General features: G+C 41.4%; 1 protein-coding gene across 2 annotated transcripts in view; it reads left to right on the top strand.

Annotated features, from left to right (window-relative positions):
• The first annotated feature begins 468 nt into the window (after nt 1-468).
• SPOCK2 (SPARC (osteonectin), cwcv and kazal like domains proteoglycan 2) overlaps nt 469-16,705 on the top strand; it is a 99,538-nt gene continuing 83,301 nt past the window's right edge. Inside the window, exon 1 of one of the 2 annotated variants that reach the window (XM_075258241.1) lies at nt 469-751. In XM_075258241.1, the coding sequence (XP_075114342.1) occupies nt 584-751 (168 nt within the window). In that variant the 5' untranslated portion in view covers nt 469-583. The remainder of the gene's footprint in view (nt 752-16,705) is intronic. The other variant, XM_075258240.1, reaches the window with a different exon arrangement.

Raw genomic sequence — 16,705 nt, 5'->3', positions numbered from 1 at the left:
CTTTCATTGATCTGTAATGCACAGATATTTCACTGTGATTAAAAATACTTGTTACTGCAAAAATAAATCTATTTGTGGCCAAATCAATATTGTTTGTCTTCCCCCAAATACTTGAGTGAAGGTTATCCTATGAGATAATAGCATGCAATGGGTTTCCAATATTTGGGGATGCTTGTTTTGTGCCATTGATGGTAGTCTGTATATGGTATAGATAATATTGGGCAGTGATCTGTGTGATTATGAGCAGGTATATGTATATAGATGTTTATATAACTCCATGCTATGTGGATATACACAGGGTGGTGATGTTGTGTGGAGGATGTTAATATAATAATCTCCTCCAGCAGCCTCCTCCCCCCCTCCCTGTCACGTTAGAGCAGGTGTGGACTGTGCACCCCCTCCCCTCCCCTCCTCCCTGTGATGCTGCTGTGGCGCAGGCTCTGTGCTCCCCCCTCCATCCATCCATCCTGTACAGTTTCTCTCCAGTCTGTGCCTCTGCTGTCTGCTCCAAGGCAGTGAAGTCTCCAAGCACATCCCAAGCATCATCAAGCCAGGACCAAGGCTCTGCCTGCAGCCTGCCAGGATGACAAACCCTTGCTTCTTGCTGCTGCCCCTGCTCCTGCCATTAGTCTGCACCCAGGGAGACGGCAAGGAGCTGGAGAACACCGGCAATTTTATGGAAGATGAGCAATGGCTGTCCTCTATCAACCAGTATAGTGGCAAGATCAAGCACTGGAACCGCTTCAGAGATGTGAGTCCTGGGGAAGGGGATGGGGCAGGTGGGGCTGAAAAGGTTAAATGGAGGTAATGGCAAGGAAGATGGAGAGGAAGGGGCTGCACATAGCTGTATAGTGCAAAGGGATTAAAGTGGTCCAGTGGTGACAGTGATTCACTGCATTGGTTATAGGTGGCTGAAATGGCAATGTGGATAGCAATATACAGTGCCCAAAGGGTGCAAGTCCCTGTCTACCTAGAAAATAGGGAACAATGCAGGGTTGAATGAGTCATGGAAGTAGACAAATGCAATAAACATAAGTAATGGGCAAGGGAAATGCTTAAGGGTTAATTATTAGGGGTGTAAGACTGCACCAATATATGGTTATTATTATTGGTATATAATAATGTGTGGCTCTAGTGTCACTGTTCTGGGGCAGCTGGACAGTATATAGTACAGGAGTGAATATATTGAAGGACTGTGCAGTGATGGAGACTGGAGCAGAATATATTGATTTTAGAATAGTAAAGGCTGGGCATATAAGAAATAATGAGATCTAATAGAAGAGGTTATGGTGCAAGGCTGTGCAGGTGGGGTGTGGGGACTGGAGTCAGTCTGGAGTGGGACGTCTGCTACAGGGGTTGCTGTTAAAATCTTCCTCCTATCTATCTATCTATCTATCTATCTATCTATCTATCATCTATCTATCTATCTATCTATCTATCTATCAATCATAATACGTAAATGTTAAATTTGGTCCATATATGAAAGGTTGAAAATGACTATTACAAAATATACATGTTCTGTTTGGTACATACTGTACATAAGAAGGTGGAGAGGAGTGGATAGCGGCAACAAGCAAATGGACTAATATTTACAGTGCAACCAAATAAACTAATAATATAATATTGTTACTTTATTCAATGTTTCATGTTTGTGTGTAGACATTAGTGGTAACTATGTAACACTGGCAATGAATGTCTCCAGCCAGGGAGATGTTATACATGAGTCTAGGCAGGACATGATGCCAAACTTAATAGAAAAATAGCAAAGGAAGTGATTTGTTCCAAGAAGTACAAAGGTTCCTATTTTATGTGACTGTGCTATGGGTTGTGTGAGGTAAGGGAGTGAACTGAATACATCAAGCTGTGCTATAGTACAGATGGGTGTTGTCAACATAAACCTGATGGATGGAAGATAAGTGGTTCGGTTGCTTTTGATGGAGGAGTGAGGTGGTGCTGATGAAAAAGAAGTACAATGATCTTAGGAGAATCCGTATAGCCGGAGGATGTGAAGTATCAGCACAAAAGTAATGTTTGTGAACTGAAGTGATAACCTCTACTAACACTAGTGAGAAATATTGTCCGAAGACAGAGCAAAGCAAAGTCTTAGAATGGGATACAGGATCCAAATAGGGCCTTTACTGGGCCAATACATGGCTTTACTAAGGACGATAGACCTGAAGACTTAATTTCCTCCATTTGCTGTACGGTTATTCTGTTGTTCTGGGTGAGGCTGGTTGTCGTTTTTTTTTTTTTTTTTTTTTTACACATCTACAGTTATAAGAAACATCAAAAAAAAGGGACAAACTTGTGTATTAATATCAGCAGCTATATTTCATTATTATTATTATTATTATATGGAGCTACATATATAAGCCGCACTTTGTACTTCCATTTCTTGTTTTCATGCCATCTCAGTAATAATGGGCATGAGATAATGAATAGGCTTAGAGACCCTGGATGTGAAGAGATTCGGACCCTGGAGTACAAGGAGAATGATTAATACCAATGAGAAGACCGTACTCTATGTTTATGATGTGTGCTTAAATAAGTAAGAATAGGGTTAGTATGGATAATATAATAATTCCCAGCTCAGCTGATATGACTGGCCTATGGATTAATTCCCTAGAGTAGATTTGGAGTATTTCTATGATTCCATAGTACTCCACTCTTGCTATATACGATTGCAGAGATGTTATTCCGTATACCTCTATATAATTAGTATTACATTAGACCATCATATGCATTTGTGAATGGATAATGAAATGACTAACACTCTGGCTGTCTCACAAGGCTGGCTAAGAACACCGCTGACCTCCTTCTCTGTAAAGGGGTTAATGAGTAAAACCAACACTCCATTCAGTAAACATCACTAATGAGAGAACAGGAAAAGAGGCAGATTTGTTAGTAGAGGAATCCGAAAGAGGTCAAACAGCAGGTTGAATGTGAAGCAATTCTCCTGCCTTTGCCTCCTGGAACCATCTCCAAGAATATCCAGAATCCAGTGTGTGTCCAGTGTATCCTGTACATCTCCTACTTCTCCTTGCCAGATAAAATGTGTCATTGCAAAGTGTAGCTTTGTATGTCGCTTCTGCACATAGACTTCTTGTGTATGTTATTGACAGCCTTCCTGAATGTATAATGCTTGTGTTTACTCTCAGGAGACGTTTGATTTCAGTCTAAACAGCTGGCGCCGCATCATCACGTATCATTAGAATATTACATTGTTTCTCATCATTTCCTACTTTAATGTGTGTGGATAGGAATAAAGTAGAAGTCTAGATATCCGTGACATTGTAGGCCATGTTAATTCTGTTCTTGGCGTAGCTTATTTTATTATATATACTAATAAAACCTATTATTCTATGTTATTATTCAGTCCCCACGAGATAGTTACTGTAGCCGTTGCACCATTACTCCAGTCCAATTATTAGCTATAGGCTGCATCTGCTTGGCTTTGTAAATAAGACTACTTGTATGGCTATGAACAGGAGTTTTATGGATAGGGCTGTGGGGGAGTATTGGTGTCCGCAAATGATACTCCCACACATCAGCAGAACTGGGAAGATGCTTGTTAGTGGAAAAGCCTCTGCATATTGTATGAGGGGCTTCAGTTGTTTAAATAAGCCATAAATTGGGCCTTCTGTTTCTTCCCTCTGCAATTCCAGGACTGCAGTATAGCAGATCAGCCCCTCCCTACAGTACATCTCTACACACTCCACTGTATAATAAAGGAGATTGCTTTCTGCCTACTTTATTGAGCTGTACAATTAAGAAAAGTCAATAAATCTGGAGGAGGAGTTGCTGGATGCTGTAGTGGTTATGCAGATTTTACCTCTGTTCCTCTTTTAATTTATACAGCCGGGTAGCAATAGGATGCATTGAATCCTGGTGCTACAAAATAAGACATTTAATGATGGAACAGTATATAGTGATATAACAAGGCACAGATCATATGAGAACAAGATATTTTCAGCTAAGGAACATTCAAAAGTGTCATAATGATCCTTAAATACGACCCCATCCTAACAGCTTTCAGGGCATATGGTGGGGAATTTGGGGGTAATACTCCATGTTACATATCAAGTTTTACTCTTATTTGTCAATGTGTCAGAATGGGAGGTCTCCATCGTAGCAATGTTTTCAGCTCTTTCACCAAACAGTGAATGATGCAGCTCCCTTGGCCTCTAGCACAGCTCAGAGCAGGAAGTCACAGCAAGGCAATTCTGATATATAGACAATGCAATTGTAAATATGTGTCAAATATGATAGTGTTTTGCAGAAGCCTTAAAAATATTCAGTTTCTTTAGAAGATCACATAAAATGTAAAACTATCTAACTTCTATACTAATATTGCCTGAACTTTTAGGCCAAAAGCCTGAGGCTGATTACTGGGAGATTCTGATGACAACATTTCCAGTTCTGCAGTGTTGTTATGGAGGCCTTGTGTGTATTCAGATCACCATGTACCGTACATTGATCTTACATATACACATGTAATGCATAGCTGCACTACACTATGTCCCTTAGTATCCTCCATTTATACTCTTAAATATAAAAAGGTCTTATTACCTGATGTTAGGGGAAACAATGCTTCACTGGAGGATACAGACATGCCCAAATGGTATATGGTAGAGATTGCACAAGTGCAAAATACTGATAATGCAACCACTCACCGACATTCCATAAGGGGGTGGATATTTGATATTTCAAATGCACACAGATAAGGAATATATAAGGAATAGGTAGTATGAAAATAGAGTGCTGGTGTTTGTGGGGTGAAAGTGCATAATGTGCTGAGCAGCCCACCTGATCTAATAGTATGAGTGTCACTAATAGGTTGTATGCCAGCTTTGTGCACCCCAAATTATCATTTGACGGGCACCTTATAAACACTTACTGGAAGCCACAACAGTGCCTCTCTGTGTGTCTCCCATTCTGCAGCTCTTTACTCCTCTTCACCTCTCCATAGACTTTTACAGACAGCAACAGTAACCTGATCAGTGTGCTGACTACTGTGTTAAACACCACTGTCCTCCAGAGGAGGCAGGTGGAAGGAAGAGATTGAGAAGTGGAGAAAGGCAATTTCCTAGTGATATAAAACAAAGGATAATATTCTAGCTCGCACTATCGATGTAGGGAATGTAAATTTAAAGGGATTCTATCACTGGGCAAACTCATTTTTAACTAAGCATATATTTGCAAAGCCTTTAGAAAGGCTATTCCAGACATACATTTAATTTGTTAATCCTCTCAGCTGTTTTTGAATTAGCCCACTTTTATTGATATGCTAATTATCCACCTCTGAGCACCGGAAGTTCACTGAGCATTTTCTGCTGTGTGTACAGATAGGGAGGTGAGAGCAGGGAGGGTGATGAGTCATCATCATCATCATCAGCCTCCCTGCTCTCACCTCCCCCTGTTTACACGCAGCAGGCAGTGCTCAATGAACTTTTGGTGCTCCGAGGTGGATAATTAGCATATCAATAAAAGTGGGCTAATTCAAAAATGGATGAGAGGATTAACAAATTAAAGGTATGTCTGGAATAGCTTCATACTGTGTATATGCTTAGTTAAAAATGAGTTTTCCCAATGATAGAATCCCTTTAACTAGGCTTTCTAGAAATTTCTATGAACCATCTAACCTGAATTAGCTTTGTAGTACAGAGAGCAATTCCTAGTGTCCAGGATACAGTCCATAACTTAAGACCACCTAATCTCTCTACTTAGTAGGGTGCCTCAGACCCCTGTTCTTCTGGCTATAAGAACAGCCATTAGATCCCACAACACTATGTTCTGGCCTAAGAGTCAATGTTCCTTTAAAAAATGTGCGTATAAGACCAATTTTATACAAACTATATAGTAAATTATTATTATTTATTACTAATTTATCATTTACATTTGTTGTATTAAAGGAATTGTTCAGGAACAGAAAACATCAATTTCCTTTCTCCCCCTAAATTGAATATACAATACGGCCTTATTTCATATAAAGAATAACATCAGGAATGTCATCATAATTCAAGCATGTCCAATAACAGAATTCAGAGTATGGATGCAATGTTTTGGGTTAAAAACCCTTCGTCAGGCATTGGATGCTGGTCTGGAAGGAACACATAGAGAGGTTTAATGGCCATCAGTGCCCCACCCAATGACATCCCATTGGGGTGGAAGAACTGATGGCCCCAAAGGATCCATAGGTTTGAACTGTAGACCCCTTGGTCTTCCTTCCAGACCACCATCCTATGCCTGATAAAGGGTTTATAACTCAAAGTGTTGCATTCGTATTCTGAATTCTCTTAGTGGATATACTTGATTTATGATGACATTCCTGATGTGATCCTTCATATGAAATAAATGAAAGCAGATAACCTTTGGTATGTTGTTCCATTTTTTCCCTGTTGGGTTATTATTGGGCGTTGGGTCAGTTCCCCTTTGTGAACATTCCCCAACCTGTGGAATCTCGGCCGAGGGCTACCTCGCATCTGTATACGCCTTGTTTATATTTTTCTCTACTTATGAAGAATCGACATCACATTTTTTGTTCTTGAAGTGCTATTCCATCTATACCAGTACATTCCATATTTCAATTGCACAGTAAACATTCTGCATGGGGATTGTTCAGCAATTTGTACCTATAGCATGGAAGCGGAAGGTAGTCAATAACAAGCAAAAAGAAATGCATTATCTGGTCAATGGAATGTATATTTCTATAACAGCAGAGCTTTCCACTTGGTGTTCAGATAATGGGTTATGGATTTACTGGCTGGTTGCATGGTAATCGGTGCGGGTCGTGCATTGATTTGGACTTGCCATTTCACCTCAGATGTAGCCCTGAGATATATTTACTCCTGGGAAACAAAATGACCATTCATGTAAATGTCACCCAATGCTGTTGGAAATGATAAAGTCACATATGTAAACACAGAAAGCGTTAGATTAATGACCAGGCCGACATAAAGCATAGACCGGCTAAGTGACAATGTAGCTACAAGTTCTTTTGACTATGGAAAAGATATATTTGGTTTCTTAATTCTTGGATTTTAGGAATGTAGCTTGCACCCATCAACCAGTCATCCGGTGGGGATATTTCTGAAAGGATGTGATATGGCCATTGTATTAGAACAAATCACATAAATATCAGTTGGGATATGATGAGTATCTACAGTAGTATTTTGGCTATAAGATGGGCAGTTTATCATAACTATCTAACATTGAGAATGTCTTTGTTTCCCATAGCAACAAAAATTCACCCAATAGAATCATAGGTCTCAAATTAATAAAACCTAACTTTTATTAAATTAGCCGATAAAACATAAATATGATATGTGATCCAAAGAAAAATGTCAGAATCAGCCAAAAATGGTAAAAACTACCAAAGTAGACCAGTCCTATAACAGAGCTGGACCCTCATATAATACATGGGCAGCTTAGGAATCAGCCCAAAGTGTATGCTAACCAGCTGGTGCTTTCCCTGCGGCCTGGTTTACATCTGCATTTGGTAATCCATTTGGGGAGTCCACATGGGGACCCTCCCGAATGGAATACCAAACACATTGGTGAGCAGTGAAAGCACACGGACCCCATAGACTATGCAGCAGGAAGTTGAATTCAGGTTTTCTTTATATCGAGATTGAGAAACCAAAAGAACCTGAAAGTGTCACATGTTATATAGTGAATAAATGCAAGAAAGGAAAGATGTAAATAAGGACCGGAGGTATAAGTAACATTACAAGCAATAAACATCACTGGTTTAGCCAAGAACCTAAGTATAGCTAAAGAAGATCTGCCCAAAGGCAGCCCCGTAAAGGGGTTGTTCAGGGTTAATAAAACTTTTCTCTTTTCTTCTGTAAAAAGCAAAACACTTGTCTCTTAGATCCTTTGAAGTGAATGGGTCTGAATTGCGTTACCAGACATATTTTGTAGACACAGTGCTGTTTTCTGGATGAAAGCAGTCATGTTTCTTAATAGGATCTTCAATAGCGTTCCTTCTCAAACTTGGGGTGAAGCAGCCGGTCACTGAAAATACTGCCCAGTGCTGTCACGGTCTCATACATGGGATGGGAATTGTTCTCCAGCATGGAGCTCACCATGGTCAGTCACCCACCGTCTGTACTGAGTCCAGGGGGCTGGCTTTTCTCTTCTGCCTGCATGGCTGGTATGCTGTTCCCCAGCAGGCCACTCCGAAGAAGATGGCTGATACCATTACAGAGTTGAAAAAGGCCCTAAGAAGTGTACCCTGGACCCCAAAGGCCCTCAGCCTCCTGAACAAGTAGAGCCTGCTGTGGTCCTTTCTGTGCAGCTCATCCAGGTGATCTTCCCTATCCAGCTTATTATTGAGGAGCACACTTAGGTGCTACCTGGATCGTAGCGTTATCTGAGGCTGATTATATCCCATGACCCGGCTAGTGTAGCCAGAAATGGTCTATTTAGCCTTTTATATTGATGCAATTCATCACTGTCATTTTTTCCAGATCATTAATATACCCACTTTGGCTCCTGCAAGGAGCTTCTAAATGCAATATTTCCATCATCCAATGAGTAGAACCTCTAGATTGTGGATGGAGCAGTTGTTTAATCTGGAGGCAGTTTTCGAGGGGCCAGTATGGGATATATAGTTGTAAATGGGATACTATTAGTTTGAAGCTAGCTAATGTGTGACTATGTCTAAGTTTACATTCAAGCCAGTAGTCCCAGCTGTTCCCTGACACCGTCCCCCCTTGTGCTTCTTCCTCAGCGGGCACGGATAATTTAATCTGCACGGATGGCGAGTCGGAGATCCTGACTTCAAATCATTTCTCTCTACCAAATTGCATGTGACACTCTTTTAAAGTTTACTGTCACTCAGATAGTCCCACATGCAACCATCAAACATAAAGCTCTCAGCCATCTCAAAGACGTAGGTCTGAGGCCTATAAATTAAAACTGCTGCATCTGCACTTTTCCGTCTTTCAATGGTTTTTCTGCTGCGTCCTGTCTAGTATATTTTACTGCATTACTAGATTTCTTCAGTCGTCCTGATCCATGACTTAATATATTAAAAACAAATTTTGGTTTTTATATGATTATTATTTTTTACTGGTTACATTAAGCCCCGAATGCGTCATCATTTTACCTATGTCCATGAATCCATAAGACCGCCGTGGGCAGTGATATAAAGGCTTTACAATGAAGCTCATTCTTGTTTCTATCCAATGGCTGTCCAAGCCAATCCAAAAATCTTGAGCTGTGACAAATATTAGGTCTATATCCCTTTTCAGTGTCAGGGTATAAACCAGAATATTCCTATTTATTGGTACCCAGCAGATACCTTGAAATAGTGAGGGATTGTAGCACAAGATGCATTAGAAAGTTGCAGAACTTTTCATCTTAAGATGATTAAAGGAGTTGTTCAGGATCTTTTCTTATTCCTTAGGACAGGGCATAAATATCTGATTATTCACCATCACATGGGTTAGCTGTTTTGGGGTGCTAACATCAATAGAAGAAGAGCTGCAGTAATAGTACCCATCCACTATACAGGGCATATAGCTACCTGCATCCAGCTCCATGCACTGTATAGTACAGGGATTAGACACACCCCTGAATAGCTGACATCTGCTGGGGCTGGCTGTCAGTCTTCCATCAATCACATATTTAAAGCCTAGCCTAGGCCTAAGGATAGGCAGTAAAAAAAAAAAACAATTCTGGCCACGTCTTAAATGGATTCTATTATTAGGGGTTATTCTTCCCCTTAATTTAGAAGTCTTCTCCACTGCCGTTCCATTGATATTCCAGGTTTTCGACGTGTGCAAATGAGTCTCCAGACAGCTCAGGGGGTGGTCCCCTTGTTCTTAAACAGCACAGGGTTGTCCCCCTATGCTGCCAGAAGACTCTCCAGAGACGCCCTCCATCTTCTTCTTGAAACCGCCTCTTTGACGCATCTTCATCTGAAAGCGCTGACTGCGCATGTCTGTTAGCCATTTTCACGATTTACATGATTTTTGGTTCGGCCACGGGAAATGGCCGATAGACACGCACAGTGTGTACCCAGCGTCAGCTGTAACTACAGTACAATAGAATGGGCCGCTTCTTACAGGCTGACGTAACTCGTTTAGGTTTTTTGATGCAGTTTTGAAGCTTAAAGCAGGAGTGAATTGAACAAAACCAAGTACCATCTGTCTGTTATAGGTTTTTTCCTTTATGACCTACACCTGTTATTTTACCATAATAAAGCACAGAACTGCAGATTACAGACTACCTTCTTTTTCTTGGACTATTGATGATTGTATAAGGCAGACAAATTCCCCCATAGCCTTAAAGATCATGACTAAATAGCACTTACAGCATGTCGGCAGGGAGTCGTATAGTGAACAGTTATATAAGCTTAGTCAGATCATCCCTTAAAGTAATCAACTAACCTTGTGTATACCCAACAGTAGCGCTCAATATTCAGCTTTTAAGTCGGCTTTAAAGCTGTTTATTCAGTGCAGCTCCGCACAAGGTCCCAACGACTTATTCCATTTTATGTAACTATCTCTCAGTGTTTGAATTGCAAATGACTAGATCCTGTCGTGCAGACATGCAAATAGGATTTCCTGCCATCAAATCTCCATAAAAGTATTAGCGGAATATCACAATTTCCACTTTAAATAGAATTTGCAGAAACTAATTGTGATGTAATGAGTTTAGAAATCTTGAAACTGAATGCTTGAATAGATTACGTATTCGGTAACTTTGTGGCTCACGCTGTTGCGGGTTGTGGAGGGGAGCAGTATGGGAATTCCTAGTAAAATATTCACATCGAGAATTATACATCTTTCTTTTATTTAGAAAGTTCACAATTTCCAGTAGGTAAAACTTCTTCCAGCCGTGTACAATATTCTGTTCATTATCTCATATTGGTCTGCCCGCCATCTTGTGCTTCTGCTCGAAGTCTTAGAGATCAGTTGATTGGACCAATTCCTATCGGCTTCCTTCCTGTCCCTTTGAAGTGGTCTCTAAGCTTGGTAGCAGTGATCATATTTAGGTGATAATTTTGTGGGAGATCTGATGTGATGATCAGTCCGACACCATGTTGTTTTTTTCTTTTTAATATGATTATTATGCTTTTATTGAATATTATAGTATAAATTACATATTGATTCTTCTGAATAGGGAAGAGAAAGCTTGTTTCACCATGTACTATGACCAGTAGATCAGTCACCCCAAAACAGCTGGCTACTGATGGGTTTCCCTTCTTTCTGGAGGAAATTTTCTGGTATGGTTTTTAATCCTAGGTCATGGTACTCGGCTTCTTGAAAACCACACGTTGATCTTAAGGAAGCTACCTTCCAAAAGGTGGCGCAAGAGTAGCAGTTTTTATTTTTTCATCATGGACAACCTATTTGCATATTCTTGCACAATGTTATAGTATTGTATCTATAGGAGTTACAAAGGTGGCATTGGGTCCTTCATGGTGGAACCAATAGTAACAATGCCTCAAAGGGGAATGACAGTCAGTGTTTATTCCTTGTATTGTGACATCACTTTTTACTATGACATCACTGTGTGCAATATCTTTAATTTTCATTGTGTTTAATAACTGTGTGCATTATTGGGTTCTGTACCATCTTTGCGTGGAATTACTTATAAGACTGTGACATCATTGTGTGCATTATTCCTATACTGTTACTGTATCGTGGCTGTATGAAACAACTTTCTTATATGACTTCTCTATTCGTCGACATCTCAGCATCAATTATCACTTTATGATTACATCACTGTGTGCATTGTTTTATTAGTTTATTATCTCTGCTCTGTGGCACCACTGTTTGCCTTATTTCTATACTGTACTATCTCTCTGTGCAGAACATTCTCCTATGACATCACAATGTTACACTCCCTGCATCGTAACATCACTGTGCCAATAACTCTTTCCAGAGGTAATGTCTGATCCAGAGATATATATTTGGGTGTCATCAGCATAGCAATGGTACTGGAAACCATGAGATTCTGAGTTAGCCCAGGCCAAGGGTGTAGATGGAGAACAGGAGGGGTACAAGGACGGAGCCTTGGGGGACACCTACAGAGAGAGGGCGTGGTGAGGAGGTGGTGTGCGAGTGGGAGACGCTGAATGTGCGGTCGGTGAGGTATGAGGAGATCCAGGAATGGGCCAGATCTGAGATACCAAGGGATGAGAGAATTTCTAACAGGAGGGAGTGGTCGAGGAGAGATCAAGGAGGAGGAGGACAGAGTAATGGCGCTTGGCTTTGGCGGTTAGCAGGTCATTAGTGACTTTTGTTAGGGCAGTTTCAGTGGAGTGACAGGGTCTGAAGCCTGACTGTAGTCTGTCAAAGAGCAGGTTGGACGAGAGATAGGAGGAGAGTTCGGAGTGGACATGCTGCTCAAGCAGTTTTTAGGCGTACGGGAGCAGTGAGATGGGACGATAGTTGGCTGGAGAGGACGATGGACGATTTCTTAAGTATGGGTGTGACTATGGCGTGTTTGAAGGCGGAGGAGAAGGATCCATTGGCTAGGGATAGGTTGAAGAGATGGGTTAGGGCTGGAGTAATGACTTCAGTGAGTTTAACTCTGTGACTCAATGCCTTTGTCTCTGGAATAGCAGCCCAACATGAAGTCAGCCATGTGTGCCATAGTGTTACTTGGCATGACTTTGCTGCCCGCTCTCCATTTCCTCCACTTTCAACTCCCCTTCACACCATCCGCGCTGAAGCAATGGGATGCACTGAACTTTCCCGCTAGCCTCGTGTGGGACAGTGACATCAATTGCCACTTCGTCCTCTTTCTCTGTCATCCAACGGTGAGAAGATGACAGGAGTGTGCTTTGAATGTTTTCTGGCTAGCAGCGGCTACTTTAGACTTACGAAATGGCCCCACTTTCACCAGTATATCAGGCACAATGGGGTAGGTTTTTAAAAATCTTTGCACCAACAAGTTGAAAATGTGGGCCATGTGTGGACCATGTTTGGATGGCACCCCTCACCTCGGGGGCAGTGTGTTTTCTGTCGGCCAAGCTGAGCTTCAGCACGACCTGCTGACGTCTCCACACACCAGTGCTGCAGTGTTTACAGCTCGCAGCTGGGGTCGATGTTGCGATGTTGCAGCGGAGGAGTAGGCTTTCTGAGAACCCCTGGCATGAATTTTGGGCTGGGAGAGGAGATAAGCCACCCCAGTTTGCGAGCCGGGCCCCGCCTCCACCACATTCACCCAGCCTGTCATTATAGAGAAGCAACGTCCCTGACCACTTGCGTGTTAGGATGGGGTCCCGCAGGCTTCCCGTCCAGCGTATAGCACCACCTGCGGGCCAATCCAGCCATCGTCCTCGGCGTCATGCAGTGAGGAGTCTGGAGTCTAAGTCCAGCTTTCGGCCGACTGAGCATGCTCAGACCTTTTGGAGGTGCTCAGAGGCTAAGTCCCATTTTGCCCATACTGAGCATGATCGATGACGTCATGCCGCCGCCCCTGTTGGGCGGGGACTAGCCTTTATATAGTGTGAGCTGACACCCGCCCGGTGCTCACACTTTAACTGAATCTTTTGAGACAGGAGGTCAGGGCAAGGTTCCAGTGATAGACAGGAGCAGTCTAGTGATCTAGCTAGGATTCCTTGGCTCTGCCAGTGGGAATCAGATAGCCTATTGCCTGTCGTCTACTATTGTAGCTCCTAGCTTAGGCGAAGCATGTTCTGTTGCTGACCAGGGGTGACGGTTAACCCTTGGCAGCCTTGCTGTATCAGCTATACTCTGTACCTATGAGATCACTTGTGTCTACTCTGTAAAATTACCACGTACATTATTCCTATACTGTCATTTTGTGTATTAGATCTTTATATTAAAATTATCAAATTAAATGTATTCATCAGCTATTTGGATAAGACTGTTCCCTATGAATTTCATAAGATCCAGTAATATGCTTTTGTGTCTACAGCCCAGGGTATACAAGACATTTATAGTGAATCAATGGGCTTCTTGTAAAATCTAGTTTTATGCATGAACTGTATATCATTTTCTGGTGACATCAGACAGACTTCATCCACATGGACTGATCCTTTCATAGTGAAATATTTGTTTTGTTATTATGATCTTGTAAAATTTAATTTGTATCATCCATAGAAAAGCAATGAAATGTTAGGTTTGTTGTCCTCTTTATCTCCTCCAGTTTTCATGCTTTATCTAAACATGGAAAGAATATCCTTAAAATGCACATATTTATATTTATATCTTGGCAGGAACTGACTTTTGCTTCTGAAAAATCCCCAAGGCAATAGACTTTAGATCAGAATGTCTGATTGAAGCGCCTTAATGTTTACCTAAACTTCACAAGTAATGTTCGCCATGGAATTGTTCATTCTACGATCTTCAGCATTGCTTTAAGTCAAATTCCTTATATATGGCCATCCTTGGGATGATATGCCCTCCATCATCAAACATTCTGGATTATCAGACATGTGCACAGAAATTGTTAGGATAGCAGATGCAGTTCGGAGACTAAGTAAGAACCAGTACTAACTATACCTAATCAAATGGTTAACATGGAGCTGTGTGTGTTCAACACCACCCGGGCCACACCGATTCCAACCCCACAATGGCGTTCACCAGAGCCCCAGATGGTTGGGATGGACTTGGCTGCACTAAATCGTAGTCGTACGGTCCGGGTTGTCAGCAAGAGGGCAACACAGTACAAAGGGAAATCCAAATTAAACGTCAGGCAGGCCGAGTTGGTAACAGGAACAGGCATAGTATGAGATCTGGAGGCAGAGGAAAGGTCAAAGGTGGAGGCAAAAGGGATCAAAACACAGGTAATCAGATCAGGAGTACGCTTACTACCAGGGCAAGTCAACTGAATAGCCAGTGGCAGTCCGGAGCCAGAGCCCTCCTTAAATAGGCTCCAGCCTGCCACTAGGCCGAAACAGGAAGTCCCCCGTCTGGATCAGGAGGAGACTGGCAACCCCCACACAATGCCGTGGAGGTTCCAGCCTGTCTCCCAAGACCTGGAATTGGGGACTCGGGAGTGCAGCGGGGCGAGAGTCGGCAGCCTCCACAAAGTACTGGAGAGGCTCCAGTCCTCCTCCTAACAGAAATAAGCAAACATTACACTTGAGGGGGTGAAAGTCACAAAGACGTTCTAAAGGTGCCCAGTTGTTCAGCCAGTGCTATTTCTCATGATAATACATACACATGCATGCTCTGCCTATTGCCTAGGAGACCCAGCCACATTTAAGATAACCATCCATTCTCATGAAAACCCTAACTCATGGTCCAGACTTTTCTTTCATGTATGTGGGGACCTTAAAAATTGGTTTTCTGAGTATAAAATAGATATTATACTGTAACATTTAGAACATTTGTCGAAATTTTGTATTGACTAGTACTTAGCATGTATTATGAAGCAATGTGATTCTTTCATGCTGGGACTGTGAGATTGTTGAAGTATTCCTATCATAAGAGATGTGATTTTATTACTTATTTTTCATTATTATTACATTTTATGTTATTTATTTTGTTAATTGGTGTGTAAAGAGATCTCAAGAACATTAAATTTAATCTGCCGTACTGGTTACATCTCCGACAAATTATTTGTATGATAAAACAATGAAAGAGAAAATTACCTATAAATGCCAGTAATGGGGATACATTTATTCTAAAAGAGGGCAACAAGGCAGGGGAATTGTTGTAAAGTAGAGGGGAATTTATTAAGCTTTTTGTGCATTTTATTCTTATTTGCCATTTTTTTATTGCATCTTTATTTTTTTTGACTTTCACATAAGGCTCCTCACTTTACTTTTTTGGCCAGGAAAGTAGGTTCGGTTTATCAGGAGTAACTGCTTATGATTCAATGCAAATATAATTTTTTTGTTGAATGCACAAAAAATGGCAGCTAAACTGACAGTAATTTTATCATATTTTCATGCTGAGGTGAATTTGTGCAATAATTATTACACATCATGTGCCCTTTAGTAAATTGGTGACTTGGAAATATACAGTACCATGGGAAAAGGTATATACAACAAGAAACGCACAAGGAATATGCAAATAATACGCTGTAACATTAGACACTTAGACACTTCCACTAGCTATGATACTCGAAATTTAAAGGTATTCTATCATTGGAATTACTTTTTTAACGAAGTACACATCGGAATAGCCTTAAAAAAAGGTTATTCTACTCTTACCTTTATTATTCTGATCTGCACCGCCATTCCTGAGGAATTTCTTATTTCTTCCATATGTAAATGAGTCTTCAGACAGCACAAGGGACGTCCCCTGTACTGTATGAAAACTCTCCAGCATCGCCTCTATCTTCTTCTGCCAGCTGTCTCTTCACCGGGTCATCGGCTGCATCTTTATGTAAAAGCGCCGACTGCGCATGTCCGTCAACCATTTTCCTGAGGACTCTTACACGAGCACCCATTTGGCCACAGGAAAATGGCCGACGGATATGCGCAGTTGGCGCTTTTGGCTGAAGATGCGGCCGGTGACTCGGCGAAGAGCTCGTCCAGACAGGAAGACAAAGGCATCGCTGGAGAGTTTTCAGACAGAATAGGGGACGCCCCATGTTCTGTCGGAAAACTCATTTACATATGGAAGAAATAAGAAATTCCTCAGAAACAGTGGCACGGATCAGATTAATAAAGGTAAGAGAAGAATAGCCTTTGTTAAGGCTATTCCGACGTATACTAATGATAGAATCCCTTTAAAGGCTAGTTCACACGTAAATTACGTATGGCATA

This window comes from Leptodactylus fuscus, chromosome 10 (assembly GCF_031893055.1).
Source record: "Leptodactylus fuscus isolate aLepFus1 chromosome 10, aLepFus1.hap2, whole genome shotgun sequence".
NCBI lineage: Eukaryota > Metazoa > Chordata > Amphibia > Anura > Leptodactylidae > Leptodactylus > Leptodactylus fuscus.
This window is presented reverse-complemented; position numbering and strand designations above follow the sequence as displayed.